We start from the raw sequence: 25,572 nt of genomic DNA, 5'->3' as shown, positions 1-25,572 counted from the left end.
CCTGCTCTCTTTTCCAGCAGGATCCAGTGATTTTTGTGAGCAGAGAGCTTGGGAGAGAGTGAAGAGATCTTCAGGGTTGGTCTCTGGCTGGGTGGATACAGGGAAAGCCCTGTCCACAGGATTCTAGGGAACACAGGGGTGCAGGCTGGAAACTCTCCTACCCTGCATTCACACTCAAAGAGTTCATGGATGCCAACTCTTTGCACCTCTGTGTGCTCCTGTACTCACTGCCTGACACTGTCATTTCCTGGGTGGCTCCTCTGTAAGGGTGGGATGAGAGGTAATCTCTGAGTGTGACCCCAAATATGAATCCTGAGCATGAACTTGAATCTGCAACTCAGGCCCCGAAGCTGCAGGATGGAAAGAGAATGAAAGCATAATCGAGCAGCAATGGTTAACTGCCGTCTAGGACAGAATCTGGAAGGTTGTAGAGAACACTGCCAGATTCTCATTGACCAAATGGGCTCTCTCTTCCAGATCAAGTCTCGGGTTCTCATGACTCCCTTAGCCCTCTCACCTCCACGGAGTACCCCAGAGCCTGACCTCAGCTCCATCCCTCAGGACGCAGCCACGGTCCCCAACTTGGCGGCCCCACAGGCTCTCACAGGTAGGTCAGCAGAATTAACTCCAAGGCTGTGATGGTCTCTAGAGAACAGGGCAGCCCCCATCTAATCGTTACTTTCTAGATTAAAGAGTTGTTGCTGAGATGCCTCAAATTAGGGATTTAGTGTGCTTGCCAGGCAGCAGACAGGATGACCAGAGTCTCTGAGAGCACCAGTTTACATGTCCCACAGCTTGGATTATTTAAAACTTGGTTTTCTGTGCAGCTTGGGTGTAGGTAGTTGCTTTGGTTGGAGGGAGGTGGATGGCAGGGGGACACAGAGTGGCCAGATGTTTCTTTTCAGAGCCAGGTTCCACTGATCCGTTGCACTGATCTGAGCCTGCTCTCCTTAAACAGTGCTCTGGTTCCTGTGTTTGCTCTTCCAGGTTTCCTAAGGATCCCATTCTCCCTTAGTCTGACACACTACCCTCCAACCCAGTCAGGGTAGCAGGTATCCCAATCTCTGTCTCTGGTGGGGCATCCACCAACTGAGAGTTTCATCATCATAATAATGACAATCTGATGGTGTCTCTCTCTCTCTCACACACACACAGAGAGAATCCCCCTATGTCACAACCTCAGCCCCTCTCCCATCCCATTTAAATCCCTTCAGTCCCTCCCGTTGCTTTTAGATGAAGCCCAGACTTGTTAATCTGGCCGACAAGACCCTGCAGGCTCCACCCTGTGGTTCAATTCACCCCACTGCTCTTCTCTCAGTCCCCAGGACTGGCCACAGGGTCTTAGCATATTCTCTCCCTCCATCTGGAGTGATCATCCCTTCGGGCCACCTTATTCCTCCCTGATATCTCAGATCAGGCACACTTTGTTCCAGAAAGTCCTCACGAACTTTCCTGCCAGGGTCCCCCAGATGGGCTCTCCTAGCCCCTCCCCATGTTTCTCACAGCCACAGTTTCACGTGGTCTCACATCAGCTCATGGGATGATCTGAATAGGCCAGCTTCCCCCACCAGGACGTGTGCTCTGTGAAGGCAGGGACTGCTTCATTTTGTTCAAGCTTTCTTTGTAGGGCGTAGCATAGTGCCTGCATAAAGGTCTCTTATTAGTTAGATTTTTCTTATCACCTGGGATGAGACCTGGACTCTACCAGAGTATCTTCCAAAAGACCTGATCCAAATTCCTGTTGCATCACTGGCTACAGTTTTTGAGCAGTCATCTAACTTCTTTAAGCGTCAGTTTCTTCATTAGTAAAGCAGTAATAATACCACCCAACCCACATGCTTGTCTTGAGACTGTAGTAGGTGCTAAAAAAAAAAACACTATTTCTCCACCTTTGCTGTTACTACTTAGTCTTTCCAAAATGCCATTGGTCTCCTCTTAAAGTCCCTCTTCAACACTCCTTTGCACCAGTGGCCTCTAAGGTAAGACGCTTATGGGAGGATGATAGGGAGTGAGAGGGCAGATACACAAGAGGGGTCATTAATGTATGGAAGACAATGTAACACCTACTATTCCTATTCATCTTATCTCATCCTTTTACAATTTCTATTTCTTGGATATGTTTTACAATGTATACAATGCTTATTAGACAATGCTGTACCATGTCATTGAAAGTGAAGGAAATAACTTTTGGGTCTTATTTCCAAGTTTTGGGTAGTTTTTTCTCAAGAGGTCGGCCAGGGCACCCTTCACCTATTAAGGAGTCTGACCTGATGTCTGGGACATTGAAAAATCTTTAAGCAAACAGTCCAAAGACAGGCTGACCAGTTTGGCAACTGTTACCAAATTACAGGTGGTATAGGTAGTTGGGGGTTGGAATTTATTCATTGTCATAGAATACAATGAAGTTGAACTTGTATAAACTAGGTCTGAATCCCTCACCCAACAGACTGAGCTAATTTTACCGATGATAACTAACTCTTTGGGCAATCTTCTCTGTACAAAATCTTTGGGCTAAAAAAGGATTTATATTTCTTTTTCTCTTTAATTGCAAAATTCATAAAGACTCCACTTCATTTACTGAAGTCTATCATATATGAAAACCAGTTTTGTAGACATTCTAACATTTTTGCGTTTGTATATAATATTATATAAACAACATTTATATTATATTATATTATATAAATTAGATACTTTCCTGTAAGAAATTCATACCATACATTAATGCAGTTAAGAATTTATATAACCTATAAATAAATAAACATGGTTTGGGACATGTGCCCCCCCAATTTTTTATCAGTGGGGTCTATTACCCTAAAAGTGTGGAGACCATTGACTGGGTTCACCTAAATGGGTTTTTGAATGTTTATTTTCTCTGAGATTGTAACTAGCACTGTCTGTAGAGCTTTGTTCAATACATAGTCTCTGGAGTGATCAGTGTCATCTTGATTTTTTGGTTCGTAGACGGTTAACAAAGAAATGGCGAAAACTGTCTATAGCTTGACAGCTCCTTTGGAGGAGGTAGAGGAGGTTTTGTATGTGTACTTTCCCAGCATGGAAATACCTGTATACACACGGTCCATGTGGGCCACCATAATGGTCTTTAATTCAGATTTCAGTAGATCATAGTGGACCCACCTATCCAACTGTTTCCAACCAAGAAAGTCCCCGAGTTCAGGCCCTGCCACTTGGGGTGTCTAACTCTTTTGCCTCTTTTACTTCTTAAGTTGGGAAGAATCCACCCCACTTTTGCCCTTTCCAGCTTTCCCAAGGCCAGGGCCAAAGGGGCATGGCTGAGGCATCCCCCGTGTACACAGAGGCCTCCAGCTGGCCTGATGCGTGCCTGATGCTGAGGGCTTTGTGGCCTCTGTCTCCGCAGTCTGCCTCTACATCAACAAGCAGGCCAATGCAGGGCCCTACCTGGAGAGGAGGAAGGTGCAGCAGCTCCCGGAGCATTTCGGGCCTGAGCGGCCGTCGGCGGTGCTGCAGCAGGCCGTCCAAGCCTGCATCGACTGCGCCCACCAGCAGAAGCTGGTCTTCTCCCTGGTCAAGCAGGGCTACGGTGGAGAGATGGTGTCAGGTAAGGCCTGGGTTAGGCTGCACGAGGAGGCCATGGGTGCCTTTCTGCAGAGGAAGCAGCCATACTCAGGCCTGGGGACAGCGGGTGTGGCCAGGGTCTGTCCTACCTCTGCTGGGCTCCTAGGGCCTTTAGGAGCCTGTGAGCTGAAAGCCTCTCTCAGGGCTCAAGGAGAGGATTAGTCCACGCCTGGGTAAGAAGACTGGATTTCTGATCCTCATCTTGGCTCTTCTCCTTCTCCCACTTCCCACTTCCAACCCTTTGTGGATTTTTTTGTTTTTGTTTTGTTTTGTTTTTCTCCACTTCAAAATATATCCAGAGTCCAACCACCTTGCACCACCCACAGCAAACCTCTCTGGTTCTTTAAAAATCTAAGTCAGATCATGCCCCTCCTCTGCCCTAAAGCCTCCAATGTCTCCCATGTCACTCCAAGTCCTTACAAAATCCCGCAGGCCCTGTGTGACCTGGCCCTGGCTACCTCTTTAATCTCTTGGTTATTTCTCTCTCGTTCCCCATTCTGTTCTGGCCGAGATGACCTCACGGATGTCCTTTAGGTTCTACTCAAATGCCACTGTATCAAAGAATCCTTTTCTGACCCTTGTCTAATATATCAGCCCTTGTCACTCTCCATTTGCTTTATTTATTTATTTATTTTGAGACAGGGTCTCACTCGGTCACTTAGGCTAGAGTGCGGTGGCACTATCACGGCTCACTGCAGCCTCGATCTTCCGGGCTCAAGCAATCTTCTGACCTCAGCCCTGCAAGTGGCTGGGACTACAGGAGCATGCCACCAAGTCTGGCTAATTTTTTACAATTTTTTTGTAGAGATGAAGGCCTCACTATGTTACCTAGGCTGGTCTTGAACTCCTGAGCTCATGTGATCCACCTGCCTCCCACATGCTGGGATTACAGGCGTGAGCCATCGCACCTGGCCTCTTTGTACTTCTGTACTCTGCTCCATTCCTTTTTCATAGCACTTACCACCATGCAGGGCAGTGGGGAAACATCATGGTTTCAACTCCATCTCAGGGCATGTCTTGTTATTCAAGATCCTTCAAAGTCAGAGAAATCCCTTCTTCCATGGTCACAGCCCTCCTCCAGTTTTATCCCCTGATGTGATGTGATAGAAAGGGTACTTCACCTCTGTGGTCCCAAAGAACCCATAACCCTAGTCTAATCATGAGAAAAACAGACAAATCCAAACGGAGGGACATTTTACCCTGAGCAGTACTCTTCAAAGCTGTTAGAGTGATGAAAAACAAGGCAAGACTGAGCAACAGTCAGATCAAGGAGATGAAGGAGACGTGACAACTAAATGCAATGTGGTCTCCTGAGTGGGATCACGACCAGAAACAGGACATTGTGAACAAACAGGTGAAATCCAAATACAGCCTGCTTAGCAACAAAACAAAAAAGAACAAACGAAAAATCCTCACCAGGGCCAATTGACTTGAGGTTTCCTCCAGTGCCCGGCTCTAAGCTGCCATCTCTCTGATTTTCCAGTCTCAGCTTCCTTTGATGGCAAACAGCACCTGCGGAGCCTGCCTGTGGTGAACAGCGTCGGCTATGTCCTCCGCTTCCTTGCCAAGCTGTGCCGAAGCCTCCTGTGCGACGACCTCTTCAGCCACCAGCCCTTCCCCAGGGGCTGCAGTGCCTCTGAGAAAGTTCAGGAGAAAGAGGAAGGGAGGATGGAATCAGGTAGGCCTCGTCCTGTTTACCCCACCTGCAGGGACACCTCCCTGTCCCAGGTGTCTCTGCTCTTCCACTACGGAGGTAGCCATTGTAGCTCCTGGGAATTCTGCCACTGGAGCCCCATGGGCTGCCTGTCTGGGTGCCTGGGAAGTATTTGAAGCTGGCTGGGACAAAGGGGTGCCTGGACAGTCCCCACCCTAGGCTGCAGAGGGAAGTGGTCCCTCCAGCTATGAAGAGCTGATATTATAACTTTTAGGTCTATGTTATTAGAATTTAGACAATGAGACCACATCACATTATATATAACAAATAAGTTTCTTCACTCTCCTCTGATTGAAACTCTGGGCATTTGTCATTGTTGGGGTAGTTGCAGGACTACAAAACTAAGGAACTCATCCCAAAGAAACTAGGGCTGTAGAACTGATGATGTTGGTCCTGCCTGGGAGTCTCAGATGCCTAGCCATGTGAATTAAAGGTGCAACGAAGTGTCTATTATTGCAGGGATTTGACTGGGCCATATATTAAATATGTCTTCCAGCAAAGGTTAGTGTTCCTTTCTCATCACAAGATAGAAAGTGGCCTAGGGGTTGAGCACCTGTTTGTACCATTAGCCACAGAGTAGTTCAGGATGGGAAAGTGGCCCTTGGGGAGGGCAGCAAGGCCACATGGGCATACATAATGCAGTGTTGTCTACCCAAGGGGCTAGATACCAATAAGGAGTGCTCCTTCTCCACTGAACAGTCCTGAGTTATAGGTCTGCAAAGAGGTGAAGGTGAATCTCAGGGATAGGTAGAAATGTTGCCTTTTTTCTTTCTCTGAACACAGAGTTGTTGGTATATGAAAAGCACACGGGCAGTACAACTGGAATCCAGTTATTATGTTAGTCTGAAAACGTTTGGTGAACCCTCTTCTGTTCCAAGCACTGTGTGAGACCCTGCCTTGGATGAGTCAAATGCATGAGCTTAGGAAAGTTTTTGAGAAATAGAGTAACTGTTACAAATAATAAAAACCAGATACATCTGCAGGTATGTGCTCACAGACAGGTTTAGCACATTCAACAAAAGGATACTTATCATAAGAGAGGCTATGTCTCCAACTCAAGGGGACAGCAGGGAAGGATAAATTTAGATTCTCAGCATAGCTTTGCTTGGATACTATCAAAATCTTTCCTACAATTTTGCTTTTATCTCTCTGAGTCCTGGGAAACAGGAAGAAATTTGGCCTCTACAAAGGAAGGCACCTAATTAAATATGGTTGGTGTGAGCAGATGCTATTTACTTTTATGTTTTTCTTGATGTCTCTATATATGTGAGCTTGGAGAAGTCTCATCTCTCTCTGGGCCTAGGTTTCCTATCAGTAAATGAGAGGTTAGAGTTGCTGATACAGAATGTTCTTCTGGTTCTGACAGTCTATGAATCTGGCCTTGCCTGTAAACCCTAGTTGACTCACAAACATATTCTTAAGCTATTTATCTTCTAGTGAGTGTTGCAATGAGAAAAGCAGAATCGTGTGATTTCACTTCTCAGATGCTTGCCTCATTGTTCCATGGAACACACAATGACCCATGGGACATCATCATAAAGCAACATAACTCATGTCTCCCATTGTCCTCTAAGCGTATCCTGTGGGACTCGTTCTTCCCCGACTACGGATGAAATTCAGGACAAATATTGGCTTTTCTGGCACCTTTCAGGTTACAAAATGTTCTCTAGTCAATAATTGATATGTCCAGGTCAGGGTGATAATTGAACTTTATTCTTAGTGAATCTATTATAGGTTTTTACATGTGGTTGCCATGCAGCTTATAAAAAATATGCTACAGATATAAGAAGTTATTTTAAAGAAATTACAACTTATTTTAGATCACACAGACAAGAATAGAAACGAGGAAGAAATGAAACAACAATCCTGCCGTTTAACTCCATCCCCCCTACATTTTGACTTTTAATTGCCTCTATTTATATGTTTTGATATTACCTATCTCCTAAGAGATTGTTCTAGCTATTATCGCTTTTAATAGCTTTGTCTTTTGGGCTTCATACTAGCTTTATAAGTGGATTATACACAGCAATTACAGTATTAGAGTGTTCTGGGTTGTCCGTGTACGTAATGGTACCAACAGGCTTTGTACCTGTAGTGTTTTTTTCTTTCACATTGAAAAACTCCCTTTAGCATTTCCTGTAAGATGCCTATTATGGTGGTGAATTCTCTCTGCTTTTGTTTGTCTGGGAGAAACTTTATCTACCCTTCATATTTGAAGGATAACCGTTTGATACAATAGTGTTGGATAAGAGTTTTTTTTTCTTTTAGTACATTGAAAATGCTGTTCCTTTCCCTCCTGGACTATATGGTTTCCATTGAGAAGTCTGTTGCCAGATGAATTGGGGTTCCTTCAAATGTCATTTGCTTCTTTTTTGTTGCTGCTTTTAGGATTCTCTCTTTGTCCTTGGCCTTTGAGAGTTTGATGATTATAATATATGCCTTGGGGTAGTTTTATTTGTTAGAATCTGTTTGGTGTTCTCTGCCCTTTCTATATATGGATATTTAGATGCTTCTTATGTTTTGGAAAGTTTTCTGTTATTGTTTATTTGAGTGAGCTCCCTACCCCTTGTTCTTGCTCGACTCCCTCTTGAACACTAATAATTCTTAGATTTTGTCTTTTGAGGCAATTTTGTGTATCCTGTAAGTGATCTTCATTGATTCTCATCCCTTTTCCTTTTTTCTCTTTTGACCGTATTTCCAAATAATCTATCTTCGAGGTCACTAATTGTTTCCTTTGCTTGATCTCCTTCACTATTGAGAGTCTCTAATAAGTTTTTTAGTTCAGCAAATGTATTTCTTAGTTGGAAGATTTCTGTCTGATTTTTGTAATTATTTCAATCTCTTTGTTAAATTTCTCTGATATATTTCTGAATTGCTTTTCTGTGTTATCTTGGAGATCAGTGAGTTTCCTTAAAACTACTATTTTGAATTCTTGGTCAGAGAGCTCACATATTACCATCTTATTAGGGTCAGTTTCTGGTCCCTTGCCTTGCCCATTTGGGGAGATCATGGTTTCCTGTTGGCCATTGTTTCTTGTGGATATGTCTATGTCTTTGCATTGAAGGAATATTTATTTCAGTCTTCTCTGACTTATTTGGCTTTTATTGGATATATTTGTTTATAGGTTCTTTACTGCTACGTCACTGTCTTTCGTTTTTTGGCTCTACATGGCACCTTAAAAGCATTAGTGAATGATGGAAGCACTGCCCTTTCCAAATGCAGGAGGTCCCAAAAAGGTATATCCCAGCAGTGTGGGAAGGCTGGCTAGTGGGGAGTGCCCAGGGGATCTGAGGGACAAACCTCCTACTATGTGGTACTGCGTAACAACCACGCTGATTTGAAATCTCCCTTGGGCAAGTAACTAAGCAGAGTTTCCAGGGCTGGGGATGGTAATTCCACCTCCCTGCTTTGTCTTTGGCTGTCCTCAGGGATATTTCTCCCTTTGGGCACTCTCAATGCTTCCTACGGATTAAGGCAAGGACAGGCCTCTTGCCATGGAAACCAAGATAGTGTGAAAGCTGGTTGTCTACCTTGATCTTACTTTTTCCAGTGTAGAAACAGTGAATTGGGAGAAATTTTTTTGCATGCTTGGTGCTAAGCAGATGGAGGGAGGAAGATGAACGTGGAAGTCAGATTTTCTTACCCTCTGCTCAGAGTTTTTTCACTTCTCTGTGGCCCCAAGCACTGTTTCCTCCTCTTCATATTTGAGTTCTGGGATATTTCTGGTTATAATCTCAGTGCTGTATATTTGTTTTTTATTTTCTGTGATGGGGAGTGAAGCCAGCTAGATTCTATGCCACCAGTTTGGAACTTGAAGTCTGCCTCAGAACTTTCAGTTTCACTCAAAGACATAATGACTGCCCCATGCCCAGCTCAGGCTTGCTTCAGGCCAGTTGCCTGCAGCAATAAAGAAGGGCATGGTTGGCTTCTCTCCCAACCTTCCCCCTTATGTTATTGCCTCCTCCCATAGCTCGCTAACCTTGATGGTGGAACCCTTCACAGTGGATGGGGGAAGGAGGAGACCTAAGAGGCAGGGGAGTTTGTATGTGATGAATCTCGCTATGAGTTGGCATTGTGCTCTCTGCTTCTAACTGATGTTTAAAGCTGATTCTTCATCCTGTGGGCTTTTACGTGTATTCTTTGGTGACCCTACCATCTCTCACCTGCACTTGCATTGGCATGGACAAATGCAACTCTTCCCTAGCTGGTCATTTACAATTCTTTCCACAGTCCAAGGCCTCTGGGGGTAAATCTCTAGATTTGAAGCCCTCTCGCGCCTCCAGACTGTCCTGTGAAAAGGATCTAAGATGATCCTGCTGCAGATCTATGTCTTCTGATGGCCCACATCTGGTCCTTGAGAAACACTCACACATCCTCTGAGCAAACAAATTCTGGATGTATTGGTTGATCCCTGCAGACACCTCTCCTTTGCTCTGCCAGCCAACAGCCATCTTTTAGAGCTTGTCTCTCAAGCTGCAGAGGACAGATCTCAAGCTATTCATGTGTTCACACTGAAGCCATACACTGGATCATTTTCTCCAAAATTTCTCTTCTAGTTAACCTGTTTCTCTGCCTCTACAACCTCGTTTGCAGGATGGTTGTGGGTAGTCATCTATTGGTGTAAAACTGGCTTTCCACCATCTCTTTTTGCAAGACCCGCAGGGTGGTCTCACATTTTACTGTGGTATATGGTGTCTATTGTCTTTCAGCTCAGCTAAAATTTAACCTAAAATAGTTTCCTTTCAACATTTTATTCCAGGAGGATGACAGCCTTCCTTCCTAGAAGCTGATGTCTCCAGTTGAAAGCTAGTTTTCCTCCCAGTCAGCTGGGAGGCTTGGAAGTAATGTCCCCAGTTGTTCTCTTGAGCCCTTTCCCAGCTCATAACTACTTTGAAAAAATAAATTGCTCTAAATTATCTGACCTTGTGGCACTGATTTCTCAGCAGAGCTGAGTGCTGTGAATTTTGTTTGTCAGGGAGCCTTGGGGAAAGTGGAGGCAGCAGCGATGGCATGGTATGCTCTGAGCAGTACCCTCACCCTACAGGTCTTTCCCAGCCCTACAATGACACCATTAGGGAGTTTGCCTTTAGAGTAAGATGTTGTCTCTTTAAGATTGCCTTGTCAAAGTTCCTTTAAACAACATGTTAAGTTACTAGTATGTTAGAGGATGAATTCGTTTATCATCCATTTTCTCACCATTGTGATAAGAAAGGCATATGCATTTGTATGAGGGAAGGGTGGAGGTTTTTTTTTTTTAATTTGAGGCTCCATACATCCATAGGACCACATTGTTCCTGAACAAGATTGTAAGGTCATGGGCTTATCTGAATCAGGACAATGCCTGGTTCTACTTGGCCCCAGGGCTGCTCTGTTCAAGTTGAAGAGTTCCAGGATTGGTGTCATGCACCTAAAGGGCTTGTTAACACCCACTGGAAAATTTCCAGAAGACAGTTAATCAGATGATAACAAGATGCAAAGCCATGACAGCTAAGGAATTATGGAAGGAACTGGGATGTTTTTGGAAGAAAAAAAGAGAAGATTTGGGAAAGATATGATTTTATGTTCCATGTATGACAGCAGGTCAGGTGGCTTTGTTCTCTGTGGTCCTGAAGAACAGAACTGAGACTAAATAAGGTCTTGTCCCTCAAACTCTGGTCAGGGGCATTGCTATCACCCACCAAAGGCAAAAAGCTCAGTGGCCCTCCCAGATTTTCAAACAACAGATCCCCAGGTGTTTTCAAGACACATTAGAGAAGCATAGATTTAAGGAACACTCTCCCAGGTAGAGAACTTGGCAGTTAAATAAGCAGATGGAACTCTCGGAAGATAGTTCCCTGGGAGTCAGGTGAAGTTGACATTGTAAAGAGCTTTGAAATGTCAAAGACACTCAGAACTTGGAGGGGCTGCTTGGGAGGTAGGTGATAATGATCTCCCCATTGTTGGTGACAAATATGTATGACTTGTTAGGGTCATTAGTGGAAATGTTGGCCACCCGGAGGAGTAGGAGCAAGATGTCCTCCCTGGTCCCTTAGAGGCTGACAGTTCCGGGCTGGAGGTGGCAGAGAACAACCCTGTACAGCAGGAGGGCAGGTTACCCTCAAAGCATTAGCAAGGGCCTCCCAGAGGTGAAGGTATGGACACCAGGACAAAGTGGCTGTATTAGAAGCAAGACCTCTTCCCCTGAAGAAGAGGGAGGGCTTCTTCCACACCTCTTCCTCAGACCTTTGAAACATAAACTCTCACTTCTTTTTTTTTTTTTTTGCGAGATGGTGTCTGGCTCTGTTGCCCAGGCTGGAGTACAGTGGTATGAACTCGGCTCACTGCAACCTCCACTTCCCGGGTTCGAGCAATTCTCCAGCCTCAGCCTCCGAAGTAGTTGGGATTACAGGTGTTCGCCACCACACTTGGCTAATTTTTGTATTTTTAGTAGAGACGGGATTTCAACATGTTGCCCAGGCTGGTCTCGACCTCCTCGGCCTCCCGAAGTTATAAACTCCCTTTTCAAATGATCTTTTTCCTGTGCTTAGGGAAAATCAGCCTTCAGGCTTCCCCGCTGCCTGAATTCAGCCTGGAGGTTACAGTTCTTGGCTTGAGACCAGGAACTTAGTTATTTCCTTCCAATCCTATTAGCTGACATCTGAATGTGGTTTGTGCTTGAGGAAGTAACACAGCTCCCTGGGCGCTTTAGGAGAATGGAGGCAGAAAGATGGATTTGATAACATTGGTGGCTCTGTCAGAAGTCATGAGATGACCATGGGGAAAATGTTATCTTGCCTTTGAGTGTTAAAATTTAAAAAGACCCGAGTACAAATATGCTTTAGCCAGTGCTTCTCAAACTTTAATGTGCAGAGACCACCCGAGCATGTTGCTAAAATTCAGATTTTGATTCAGTAAAGTTGGGGTGGGCCCTAAAAGCCTGCATTTCTTTTTTGAAAAAAAATTAATTAAGCTAAATTCGATTTTTTATTTGTACAAGTTTGTGGGGTACAAATGTAATTTTGTTACATGCATAGATTGCACAGTGCTGAAGGTAGGGCTTTTAGGACACCCGTCACCCAAATAATGTACATTGTACCCATTACATAATTCTCCTCTTCCCTCCCACCTGCTCACCATTACAAGCCTGCATTGTCTATCATTCCGAAGACAGTCTGCCTTTTGACAGGTGCCCAAGTGGTACTGGTGCTGCTGATACTGGTGCAGCTGATAGGGCGGGGACCACACTCTGAATGATAGAGTGTGGGTGAGCTGGTGGAGCCCTGCTCACACAGAGAAACTTATTCCAAGGTTTCAGTACAGTAAGTCAGTCTGTGCTAAGATGGTTCTTCTCTCCTACAAGTGTTGCCCCTGAAGATGATCCAGTGTCCAGTGGAGGTGCTTTGTGGGCTGGAAAGGAAGAGAAGGGCATGAAGAGCACAGTGGTTGGATTGAGGTGGCACTTGTATAAATCCAGAGGAGAAAGACAAGGCTTGCATATATGGGGAAGAGGGTGAAAGATAGGAAAGAATGATGACAAATAAGCAAACAAATTTCTCCCCATGGCCAGCAAGCACTGAAGCATGGTCTCTGGTGCCCTTTCAACCTTCCCCAACCCCAGGAAGATGTCCCTCTGTTCTCCCCAGATCCTTATTTCCACATCCACAATGGCATTTGATTCTGCTTTATATTGCAGGACTCTGCGTCCAGATCTCATCTTCCTGCTAGATAGGCCTGGGGGTCCCCAGTAGAGCCTGAAACACAGCAAATATGCAGTAAATACCTACTGACTTGAATTCTATGCAACATGACAGAACAAATTGTCTGCTTACCAAGAGTAGGAGATCTTTGGAAACCACAAATGTGAGAGTTGAACTCTTCTGCAAGATCTAATTTAGTAGCTGGTTTCCTGCCTTTTGAAGGTTTAGCATAATGGGGACAGATTGTTTACTTTTGTTGAGCAGCTTCTTTCATATACAGATGGCAGGGGGTGGAAGATGAGAACGGACATTTATTCTTGAGGTTTACCGTTTCCTTCCTTGGCTGGTGGTCTTTGAGCAGGCACCAGAACACCCTCCCAGTAATAGTCACTCACAGTGTTCCGTTACGGTTGAACCTATACACTCAGCATTAAGAAATCAAACCTGCTTCCTTGCCCAACCACACATTTATCTAATAGAATAACATTACAGAGAATAACTATATAGAGAATGTCTATCTTTATGAAAGATCATTTATTTTTAAAAGGGAACAGGGTTCATCAAGAGGCATGAGTTTCATTACATGGACCCATCCATTTTGTCAGTTGGCAGATAGTACCGAGCTCCCCTGTTTGTAATGCAGTGAGGTGCACAGGGCCCAGGTCACTTGTTCAGAGCCACACACACAGCAAGATAGCAGCAGGGAGGAAACTGAGGGCAGGTCTTCTCATCCCCGGCCCTTTGCTTTTCCTCTCCAGTCCTGCTGTCCATAAGACCTGTTATCCAGCACTGGCTGGGTGGGGTGTGCATCCCTGTTTCTCAGCTCAGAGGGCAGACTGCACACAATAGATGTCCACAAGGGGCTTGTGGTACACCTGTGTTCCTTCTAGCAAAGATGTGAAAGAACAGAACAAATCCCAGCTCTCATTTAGCAAAATCAAGGAGGAAACTACACTCTAGGAAGATCAATTCTCTTCTCCTCCTGGGTTTCCTGCCTTTCCCACTCGGGATGTTTTCCTCATGTCCTTATGCTCTGGCTACATCGGGGCTGGATGACAACCACGGGGCAGGCAGAGCCCATCATTCCAGCTGCCTGGAGAATTTCTTCATTTCTACAAAACCCACACGAGTAGCCTACTCCACCAGACAGTGTCAGAGTTTGATCTGTTGTTTGAATTAGTATGTGGAATGATGGTAGAAAAAGAAAAGAAAGGGGAAGTTCTTGATTAGTGGGTAAAGAGTTTCAGTTTTACAAGACGAGTTATGGAGATAGATGCTGGTGATGGTTATGCAACATTTTGAATGTATTTAATATCACTGAGCTATATGCTTAGAAATGGTAAAGATGGTAATTTTCCAGTTTTTTTTTTTTTTTTTTTTTTTGAGACAAGGTTTCATTCTGTCACCTAGGCTGGTGTACAGTGGCATGATCTCAGCTCACTGCAACCTCCACCTCCAGGGTTCACGTGATTCTCCTGCCTTAGCCTCCCAAGTAGCTGGGATTACAGGTGCCCACCACCACGCCTGGCTAATTTTTGTATTTTTGGTAGAGACGGGGTTTTGCCATGTTGGCCAGGCTGGTCTCGAACTCCTCAGCTCAAGCAATTCACCTGCCTTAGCCTCTCAAAGTGCTGGGATTACAGGAGTGAGCCACTGTGTCCAGCCAAGATTTTATGTGATATGTATTTTACCACAATAAAAAAAATGAAGGAAAAAACAAAACAAAACAGAGCTGGAATCCCCCCTCCCACAAAAACAGAAAGAAAGGAAAGGAATGAAGGGAGGTGAGTTCCTGCAGATGCCTTTGCACCTGCTTGTGTCCCAGTGCAGGCCACATGACTGGAGCATTGTGGAGCTGTGTTTGTTCTGTCACAACCAAGGGCCACATGGACAAATGAGTTGTCTCATTCTCAAGCTGAGCATTAGAAAGGGGGTCATTTGGAAGGAGAATAAACTATTAACAAGCTCTGGTCTTAAGAATACTTGCAGAACGTTTTGATGAAAAGGTTGAAAAAGAGTGTTGAGGCCGAGTGCGGTGGCTCATGCCTGTAATCCCAGCACTTTGGGAGGCCGAGGCGGGCGGATTGCTTGAGGCCAGGAGTTCAAGACCAGCCTGGCCAACATGGTGAAACCCTGTCTCTACTAAAAACACAAAACTTAGCCAGGTGTGGTGGCGGATGCCTGTAATCCCAGCTACTCAGGAGGCTGAGGCAGGAGAACCACTTGAACCCAGGAGGTAGAGGTTGCAGTGAGCCAAGATCGTGCCACTGTACTCCAGCCTAGGTGACAGAGCATGATTCCTTCTCAAAAACAACAATAGCCCAGGCGCGGTGGCTCAAGCCTGTAATCCTAGCACTTTGGGAGGCCGAGACGGGCGGATCACGAGGTCAGGAGATGGAGACCATCCTGGCTAACACGGTGAAACCCCATCTCTACTAAAAAAAAAAAAAAAAAATACAAAAAACTAGCCGGGTGAGGTGGCGGGTGCCTGTAGTCCCAGCTACTCGGGAGGCTGAGGCAGGAGAATGGCATGAACCCGGGAGGCAGAGCTTGCAGTGAGCTGAGATCTGGCCACTGCACTCCAGCCTGGGTGACAGAGCGAGACTCCGTCTCAAAACAACAACAACAACAACAACAAACTAAAAAGCATCCACAAGTTTTGTAGAAAATACAAAAGCCTTCATATTTTTCCTGACACTTAGGGCCATAGAGGCCAAGCTAGAACCCTTACACCATGGAATAAGGAGTGTTCTCCAGGGCAGGATTCCTCATCCTAATTCTCCCTGTGTGCCTATGTAAGTTCATTTAGGAAAAACTTTATTATATTTTCAGTGATATCTTTCATTAAATTATGATATCTGTACCTATTTTAAAATATTGAACTAAAAGGGAACAATATAATCTCTTTTTTAAAGAAAGGGCCTCCAGAGAAAAGCCTGCATTTCATAGAATTTAAAATGGATTCTCTACTATGTCTAGCAATTGATTGGATCCCTTTGCATTGTAAGGCTCAGGTTCTCTTTCATGTCCTATAGATAGTGAGGAAGTTATTTACGCAATAACTATTAACCAATGAATGAATGCTCCAATTAAGTTGTTTTAATTGCCCAAGTTATCCTCAATATGAACTATTATAATATTGAGTCATGTTGACCCCTTTGATAAAATTTTGGTAGAAAGTAACTGTATTCAAACAAACAAAAAAAAGAAGTGAACACTCTTCTTGCCTAAATCACAAATTATTTTGTGGATTAAAGATGCCAGCACCTGAGACTTGAGGAGCAGAATGATGCTGGCAGTAAACCCTTTATAGACTTTCTACTGTTTGGGGGTGTGGAGGAGAAAAAGAGCCTGAAAAAAAGAGGTCAAATGGACTCCTTCTTCCTAGAAGGCTGACCCCAGGAATCCTCTGAAAGACACCCCTACCTCTACCCTATGCCCTCTCTTCAAATGACAAAATCTACTGGAAATCTCCTGTGTTCCAAGAGGCCAACAGTCCTTCATGTGGCACCCCTACTCCTCGATTCTCTGTGAGCCATTAGAACTGGCCAGATGGTGGGGGGTCTCCCGGCCTCTCTGTCAAACAGTTGTGTCTGTGTCCACTGCAGAAGACGTTCTGTGTTTCTGATGAACCTGTCCAAAGAGGCTTCTGCCTCTGACAGAAGAGTAGGTCCGGGGGATCTAAGTAGATCCAAGGGGTTGGAAACCAAGTTCTCTGATTTATACCTCAGAACAGTGGAAGCACAAGGACTGGTGGAAACAAAGGGACAGGGTATGTGAGATGCAGCCATTCGAGGCCTCCAGGACCTACACTGGTTGTGTTAGAGACCCCTTTTGGTTGTTCCCCTGGACCACAACCCTGAGCCCCCGTGGCGGACCCTAAGGTACTACTATCTGCAGACTACCCCACCATTATCTGTTGTCCATGCATGAGAACTAGGGTTAGAATGGCAAACCATGTCAAGAGGAGCTGAAGCAGCTTGGGAAACCAGTAGGCTTCTAAGATGAACTTCATGAACTCTCTCCTAATAGTGGGTGCTTTCTGGGTTTCATTCATAAGCAACAAATCCTTTGCTTAAAAAAACTACAACAAACAAACATAAACTCCCTGGCAGAGAAGTGGGCAGATATTCTGTACCAGATATATCCTAGCTACTGCTGAGTTCATAATGACAACTTCCAATCTGGACATGCAGAATCAAGAGGAATGAAATAGCTTCCCTTTTTCTGTCCACATCAGTTATCTTTTGCTGTATAATAAATTACCCCCAACACTTAGGGGCTTAAAATAACATTTATGGTCTCACAGCTTCTGTGGGTCAGGGGGTCAGGTGCAGCCTGGACCACAGAGCCTCTGGTTCTGAATCTCTCACAAGGCTGCATCTCAAACCTCAACTAGGGTAGGATCCACTTTTCCAGCTTTTTCACACGGTTGTCAGCAGGACTCAGTTTCCCTTGAGCTGTTGGTTTGTTGCCAGATGGGTCCCTTTGCAGAGCATCTCACAGCACAGCAACTTGCTCCTCTAGAGTGAGCAGTGCTAGGAGTGCTATGAATCTCTCTCAAAGTTGAGCTGTCCATTTAGAAAGGAAACTTACAAGGTGTCCTCTATTCCAGGAACTTTAGCATTTTCCTGATTAAGGACCACTTTTAATTTCCCCAAGGTTCTACAAAAGACCAAAAAAGTGTGGGGGCTGTGGAGGAAACAGCGTGACCACAGGAAGTCCCACCCACTTCACCTCCCCCAGGTCTCGGGAATTCTCATAAGCTTGGCCTGGAGGTTTGGCGAAGCTGCAAGATCATACGGGGGATGGTATGGAACCTGCTCTCCTCCTGAGAGCACAGAAAGGGCACTCGTTATCCCAAACAGATGACTTTGGTCAAAAACGCCTTTGGTCAAAATTTCCAAAGGAGGAAATCAACGCCTAGGCTTAGAACAAAGTCTTAAGCAAACCGGAAACATCTGAGAGGATTAAAGAAGTTCAGGTGTCAGGCGTTAAAATTATGGTTGGTTGCTGCGCATCTCATTAGGGGGGAAAAAATAGAAATGTACTTAAATGGACCAGAGGGGAGTCATAAGGTTGATTCTCAGGGCTGAGTGATCTGAACTGCAGAGACAACCTTAGAGAGAAAATCCATACTGGCCAGAGACCAAGTTAATGGAAAATTTAATTGAAGCGAATGAATGCTCAGCCTCATAGGTAGTACGGCCCTGTGCCCTTTGAACCAGAAACGCTGGGCCAGGAGGCCACAGAGGGCCCTAAGGGAAAACTCCCTTATCTGCAAGAACAAGGGGCGGGACTGAGTTTGAGAAAAGAAAATCTGCAAACCTCCACAGGAGCCTCAGTGAAAGGCTGCACGCAGGGGAGGAAACCTTCGGTTTCGGTCACCAGGAAGTCCCTTAGAGATTCACAGCAGAAGGCCCCTCTGCATCCCACAGCACTAAGCACGTGCTGGAAACCAGCAGTCCCCCAGAGGAGAGCGGGAGAGGCTGCCGGGTGGCGGAGACACAACCACCAAGGTAGGCACGGAAGCACCTGTGTCTGGGCTCTGAGTAAAAGAGGTGCAGCTGGCACAAGCACCTGCTACTGCTTCCTGCGCCTTCTCCCTCCTGCCCCTCTCCTTGCAGGTCTCCTTCTCCTGAACTCTCTAGGTGATGGCATCTGGTTAAGCAAAGAGGGGTAGCTGCCCCACAGCTCTACAAATCTGCCAGCTGCACTCCTGCCTTTTCCGGTCTGGGTTTCAGGGCTAGGGATCTCTGATGCTGCCGTCTCTGTCAGCAAGCCGAGCCAAACCGTTCACACGTGGAGCCCACAGGACACTGACCATAGCCTGGGCAGGGTGCGTGTGGCCGGCGGGGCCGGGCAGACCTGCAAAGGGGTCAGGCGATCGATCCTGAGCAAGGCCAGGGCTCCAGTCTGGAGGAAGGTGGCCGTGCTGATTGTGGAAAGCACTCACTCTGCAGCTGCTCCCTCAACTGGGAAGACTGATGTGGGAAGTAGGGGGTGAGAGAGAGAGAGAGAGGGACAGACAGAACTGTTTAGCAATGACAAAGAATAGTGTCTAAGAGCAGATGTTTTGGTTCTTATTGCCTGAACAGGTTTTATGTGAGAATAATTTTACATGGTGGAATTGTTGTGTTTCAGGACTTCATTTGGTTAGCGAATCCAAGTGAAATGCCAGTTTAATTTTTAAAAATAAAATCAATAGTCTGAGCCCGCTGGGCTGTAAGTAGTTAGGTCTTAGTCCTAAGTGAGGAGAGAGCTGGCACTTGGTCAGGAGCATCTGTAGTTTTATACACAAGGTCTGTTTTCCCCCTCCCTGCCACTCTGCTTTGGGACTTTCTCTTTCTCTCTCTGGCTTGTGGCTTTCTCCTGCACCTCTTCCTCTTTCTGCTTCTCTCTTTGGAGGTTCTCTGTATTCCAGGGGCTCACACCTGACCCTCCAGGACTGCAGCAGAATTGGGCTGCACTGGAGTGTCCTGGAAGCCATGAATGCAGGGGCATTCCCCAACCCCATCTCCACCCCAGGCTTCAGCAGTGTGCAGGACGCCAGGGAGGAATCCACACACCCGGACTCAGAACCCTGAAGCTTTGTTCCCTAAACCGGAAGGCTTAGGCACAGTTCAGATTCTTATGCAAACAGGTATCCTTTGAGGCTTGACTGGGTTTACACGCCTCTAGAGTGTTCTTTGGCCTCCCTAATAGGCAGGCTTTATGCACAGTGGCTGGAGGGAACCATAGTCCACAAGCAGGTTTAGAGATGGTGAAAAAGGACCATCAGCCTGTCCTGAAAGCTCCCAGGACACTAAACCTTGAAAATGTGGCAGATTTCTTTGATCGGGCCACATGTGCATTTTCGTTTCTATTTAAGCGTGCTCTTGTGACTGTGCAAAAGGCAGATTATTCTTTTTTTCTGGAGGAAAAGATTTAATTATTCATAAATGGCAACATTAGTCTCTTGGCTGGACACAGAGGGTTACAGAAGTGTGTAAAAAGTCACTCATTTACCTTGCTTTGTTTAGCTGGCATTCTCCACTGCAATTAAATGGCCTCACATAGGCTGAGTTGGAGCCTCTTGTTGATGAGTGGTGCCAGGGTGACAAGACAGCTTCTTTCAGGTGGAAAAGGATTTTGTACAGACACAGGAGGAAAAGACCATGAGTGCCTTCACCTGTGACTGCGGTCTGCCAGGAGTCTGTGTGCGGGAGTTAGATCCTCCAACAGGTCGGCTGGCCCCATCTGGTGTTTGCTCACCAGTCAGCCACAAAAGCGCTTGAAAAGTGGGGGTTCCCTCTCCAAGTACAGATTTGGTCCTTTCTTTTTACCAACTTTAAATATTGGATTTAGGTAACAAACATATGTCACAGTTCAGTTGAATTCTTAAGCTCCTAGAAGTTCTGCATAGCTAGAATTCATCTGCCTGCATGTTGGATGACCTAACATGTTGGATAGTATAAAGAGTATATGTCCAGCAGTCATGTGTTTTAACTGAAGCAAGAGGGATTGAGGCTAGATGTAAGGAGGAACCTTTTAGGCAATGAGATTCATAGCACAATGGCCTCACTCTGAAAGAGATTGTAAAATCTCTTTGGGGAAGCTTTCAAATAAGAGACTCAGTTATCTACTGTCGTTTCTTTTCTAGACAACACCCTGCTTGAAGAGATAGGTTGGGGCTAGCTCAATGCATTCCAAATATTAATTTACCACCTTCACAATTTCTACTGTGTCTGAGTAACACTTATAGAACTGTCTGCTCAAGATATTCCTTTACATGAACTCTTTTAACCTTAGCCATTAGTCAGCTTAAGCAATCATCCTGTGTCAGTGAAATCATTGTTTGATGTGCTAATTGTATGTCGTGGATGTACACTGAAATACATGACAATAAAAAAACATTTACTGGTTGTTGTAGGCTGAATTGTATATGTTCAAATTCTAGGGTATCTGGAATCTTTTTCGGAAATGGGATCTTATTTGGAAATAGGATCTTTGCAGATGTACTCAAGTTAAAGGGAAGTCATACTGAATTAGGGCTCTAATCCCATGACTGGTGTCTTTAGAAGAAGGAAATCTGGACACAGATTGTGACACACAGGGAGAACACCACAGTGGAGTCTGTGGCCACAGACACAGTGTTCCATCACAGTGGAGAGTGGAGCACTGTCTCTCCAGCCAAGGAACTCCAAAGATTGTTGGCCACCAGCGGAGGCTAGAGAGAGGCCAGGAGGCATTCTCCCCTAGAGTCCTGAGAGGGAGCCGGGTCCTGTGGACACCTTGATTTCAGACTGGTAGACTCCAAAACTATGGCAGAATAAATTTCTGTTGTTTTAAACCATCCGGTTTGTTAGTTTCTGCAATCCTACGAAGTGAATACATCCATGTGGTTCCCTGTCCCGCCAGTGGGACGCATTTAACATTTAGGGAAATGCTGGGCTGGGTGCTCGTGAACATCCTTTTCCTTCCTGCCACCGAATGATGAGGGCCATCAATGCATCCATCACTTTTACGCTTAGCCATGATGTGTCAGAAAACCCCTCTATAGAAAAGTGAGGAAAATGCAGTTTCAATCGGGTTTGAACAGATCTATTTAATCAATTCTGGAAGCCACTGCAGTGTGTGCATCTGAACGTGCTGTTCACTCGCAGCCACTTTGCAGAGCCACATCTGGGGCTTGGTGTTTTGTCTTGACAGTCGTCCACCTGGGCAGACTTTGGAACCACCAGCACATCCTTTGCCTGGGTAGAAGGTATTGCTTGATGCCCTCCAAAGCCTGTTTTCCCTTCTGATTAATTCATTTGGATCATAGCCCAGAGGTTAGCTTTTATTACCTTTGGTCTCACCCATGGGCATCAGTAGTTTATTTATTTATTTTTATTTATTTATTTATTTATTTATTTATTTTTGAGATGGAGTTTTGCTTTTGTTGCCCAGGCTGAAGTACAGTGGCGCAATCTTGGCTCACTGCAACCTCCACCTCCTGGGTTCAAGGGATTCTCCTGCCTCAGCCTCCCAAGTAGCTGGGATTACAGGTGCCCACCACAACACTCAGCTAATTTTGTATTTTTAGTAGAGATGTTTTTCACGATGTTGGCCAGGCTGGTCTCGAACTCCTGACCTCTGGTGATCTGCCCACCTTGGCCTCCCAAAGTGCTGGTATTACAGGTGTGAGTCACTGCGCCTGGCCACCATCAGCAGTTTTTAAACCCATTCGGTGCATGTTCCCTTGTTCCCCATTCCCACACTTTGCGAATAAGGGATCTGCCATCTGCATTTGTATTTTCCAACTATAGTGCCAATCAGTGAATTATCTGCATTCTCTACCTTAGACTATCAGAACTATGTAGGCATATTTAATTTAGACTTAAAGTGTTTCATAAACAGGATACTGTTTTTGTTAAATCTTTTTTCATTGTTTATCACAAATCTACATAAAGAATTTATATGTAAGCCCTTTATAATACCAATTTTAATGAGTCTTCTGTGTAACGGCAGCCTTACAGCTAACATTGGCTCAAATGTTTACTCAATAAATATTTATCAAGCACTTCCTCTATTCCAGGCATCATGCCAGATACTGCATGTAGCTTCCTCACATATACCAAAGCACCTGACATGTGGGACACAAAAAGGATTGGTATCCCAGACTATGAGAACTTTCCAACGAAAGGAATGTAATGGCGGCCTTACTGCTTACTGGCTTTAGACTGTAGATAGTAGAAAGTCGATGCTCAGAACACGTGAATTTTCCTTTCCCTCACTCCATTCAGAAAGCAGCCTAGTATATAGCTCCATAGCCAGCTCCTTTTTAGAATCTGCCTTCTGATGGCTTCTGACCCAGAGGGAGGAGATGCAGTGAGGTCATCAAGGCAAAGATGTAGCATTCCAGCATCCTGAAGACATCTCGCAGCACTTCATTAGCGGCACAGCATTCGGCACAGGGCATGCATACCCTTCGGCTGCTTAGGTTATGTGTGTCCTGGTGGCCAATGTGGTGTTTGTTACACCTGACTGCATATAATTCTTGAGAATATGTTCATAGCCTCATCTGAAAAGCACTGAACTTCTGCAAATGTCTTTTTTTAGAAAAATCTTTATTGAGACATAATTCGTATATCATACAATCCACCATTTAAGGTCCCATTCGGTGACTTTTAGTATATAGCTATGTGCAGCTATCAGCACAGTCAATTGTAGAATACTTTTATCACCTCAGAGAAATGTCCCACATACCCTTTAGCTATCACCCACCTCCATACCCCAACCCCAATCCCTAAGCAACCATGAATCTACTTTCTGTCTGTACAAATTTGCCTTTCCTGGACATTTTATATATAGAATCATTTGACATGTGGTCTTTTGTGGCTGGATTCTTTTACTTCGCATAGTGTTTCAAGGACCATTCACACTGTAACAGGTATCAATCAGTACTTCATTCCTTTTCATGCACAAATAATATTTTGTTGTATGGATATAACACATTTTAAAAATTCATTCGTTGAAAGCCACTTGAGTTTCTTCCACTTTTTAGCTATTATGAATAGTGCTGCTGTAAACACTCATGTACAGATTTTTATGTAGACATTTGTTTTCATTTCTTTTTAGTACATACCTAGGAGTATAATTGCTGGTTCTTACGATAATTCTACTTTAAGCATTTGAGGAAGTACCAGGCTGTTTCCCAAAGTGGTTGCACCATTTTCTATTCCCACCAGCAGAGTGTGGGGGTTCTAATTTCTCTAGGGTATCACCAACACTTCTTATCTGACTCTTTGATTATCACCTTCCTAGTGGGTGTGAAGTGGTGACTCATTGTGGTTTCGATTTGATTCAACTCATGTGCCTACTGGCCATTTGTATATCTTTTTAAAGAAATGTTTATTCAAGTCCTTCATTTTAAAATCAGGTTGTCTTTTTACTTTTTATTGAACTAGAATAATTCTTCTTTTTTTAATTTTTTTGAGATGAAGTCTTGCTCTGTCACCCAGGCTGGAGTGCAGTGGCGCCATCTCGGCTCACTGCAAGCTCCGCCTCCCGGGTTCATGCCATTCTTCTGCCTCAGCCTCCTGAGTAGCTGGGACTACAGGTGCCCACCACCACGCCCAGCTAATTTTTCGTATTTTTAGTAGAGATGGGGTTTCACCGTGTTAGCCAGGATGGTCTCGATCTCCCGACCTCATGATCCACCAGTGTCAGCCTCCCAAAGTGCTGGTATTACAGGCATGAGCCACCGCACCCATCCAAGCTAGAATAATTCTTAATACAGTCTAGTCCCTTATACAGGTTGGTTGTGTAAGTCTAGTCCCTTTTACAAGATATACAAGTCCCTGATCAAGTATATAATTTTCAGGTATTTTCCCCCAATTTGTGAGTTGTCTTTTCACTTTCTTGATGGTGTTTTTGTTTGTTTGTTTGTTTGTTTGTTTGTTTTGAGACCGGGTCTTGCTCCATTGCCCAGGCTGGAGTGCAGTGGTGTGATCTTGGCTCACTGTAACCTCTGCCCCCCAGGTTCAAACAATTCTCATGCCTCAGCCTCCCAAGTAGCTGGGATTACAGGCTCGCATCACCACGCCCAGCTAATTTTTGTATTTTTAGTAGAGAGGGGGTTTCACTATGTTGGCCAAGCTGGTGTCGAACTCTTCATGTGATCCACCCACCTCTGCCTCCCAAAGTGCTGGGATTACAGGCATGATCCACCGTGCCCAGTGCAAAAGTGCAAAAGTTTTTAATTTTGATGAAGTCTAATTTATTTTATTTTATTATTTTATTGCTTGTGCTTTTGGTGTCAAATCTAAGAATATTTTGCCAAATCCAAGGTCACAAAGATTTACCCCTGTTTCTTTCTAAGAGTTTTATAGTTTTTGCTCTTAAATTTATGTTTTTTATTCATTTTGAGTTAATTTTTATATATGGTGTGAGTAAGGGTTTTGCTTTAGTCTTTTACATGTGGATATCCAGTTGTCCTAGCACCATTTGCTGAAAAGACTTCTTTCTTCCATTGAATGGTCTTGGCACCCTTGTGGAAATCAGCTGAACATATACACATGGATTTGTTTTTGGACTCTGAATTCTATTTCATTCATCTGTATACCTATCCAAATGCCAGAACCACACTGTCTTTTTTCCCTCTCCAATGGCATTGGTTTTATTTTTTAAAAACAATTTTTTAAATCAATGCATAATAGATGTATGTAATTTTAGGGTACATGTGATCATTTGATACATTCATATAATTTGTAAAGATCAAATTAGTGTACTGGGACATCCATCGCCTTAAATATTTGTCTTTATGGTATAACCATTTGAATTATTCTCTTCTAGCTATTTTGAAATGTTTAATAGATTGTTGTAAACTATAGTCATTCAAGTGATTTCTCAAACTCTAGGTCTTATTTCTTCTATAAAACCATATATTTGTACCTTTAATCAACTTCTCTTCATCCCCACTGACCTCTGCCCTTCCTGGCCTCTGGTAACCACCAATCTACTCCCTATCTTCATGAGATCCACTTTTTTAGCTCCCACATATCGGTGAGAACATGTGATATTTGTCTTTCTGTGCCTGGCTTATTTCATTTAACATGATGAGCT

The 25,572-nt window shown here is 44.5% G+C and overlaps 1 protein-coding gene across 10 annotated transcripts in view; it reads left to right on the top strand.

The window, feature by feature from the left end:
• SCML4 (Scm polycomb group protein like 4) overlaps positions 1-25,572 on the top strand; it is a 127,169-nt gene that overhangs the window by 73,559 nt on the left and 28,038 nt on the right. For 9 of the 10 annotated variants that reach the window (XM_073022383.1, XM_073022388.1, XM_038001059.2 and 6 more), the window contains 3 exons: positions 478-607; positions 3,377-3,577; positions 5,078-5,272. In XM_073022383.1, the coding sequence (XP_072878484.1) occupies positions 478-607; positions 3,377-3,577; positions 5,078-5,272 (526 nt within the window). Of the gene's footprint in view, positions 1-477; positions 608-3,376; positions 3,578-5,077; positions 5,273-10,083; positions 18,504-25,572 lie in introns of those variants that run through there. The other variant, XM_038001062.2, reaches the window with a different exon arrangement.

The sequence above is a fragment of the Chlorocebus sabaeus genome, chromosome 13, assembly GCF_047675955.1.
Source record: "Chlorocebus sabaeus isolate Y175 chromosome 13, mChlSab1.0.hap1, whole genome shotgun sequence".
Taxonomy (NCBI): Eukaryota; Metazoa; Chordata; class Mammalia; order Primates; family Cercopithecidae; genus Chlorocebus; species Chlorocebus sabaeus.
Note: the sequence above shows the minus strand (reverse complement) of the source record. Positions and strands in the feature narration are given on the sequence as shown.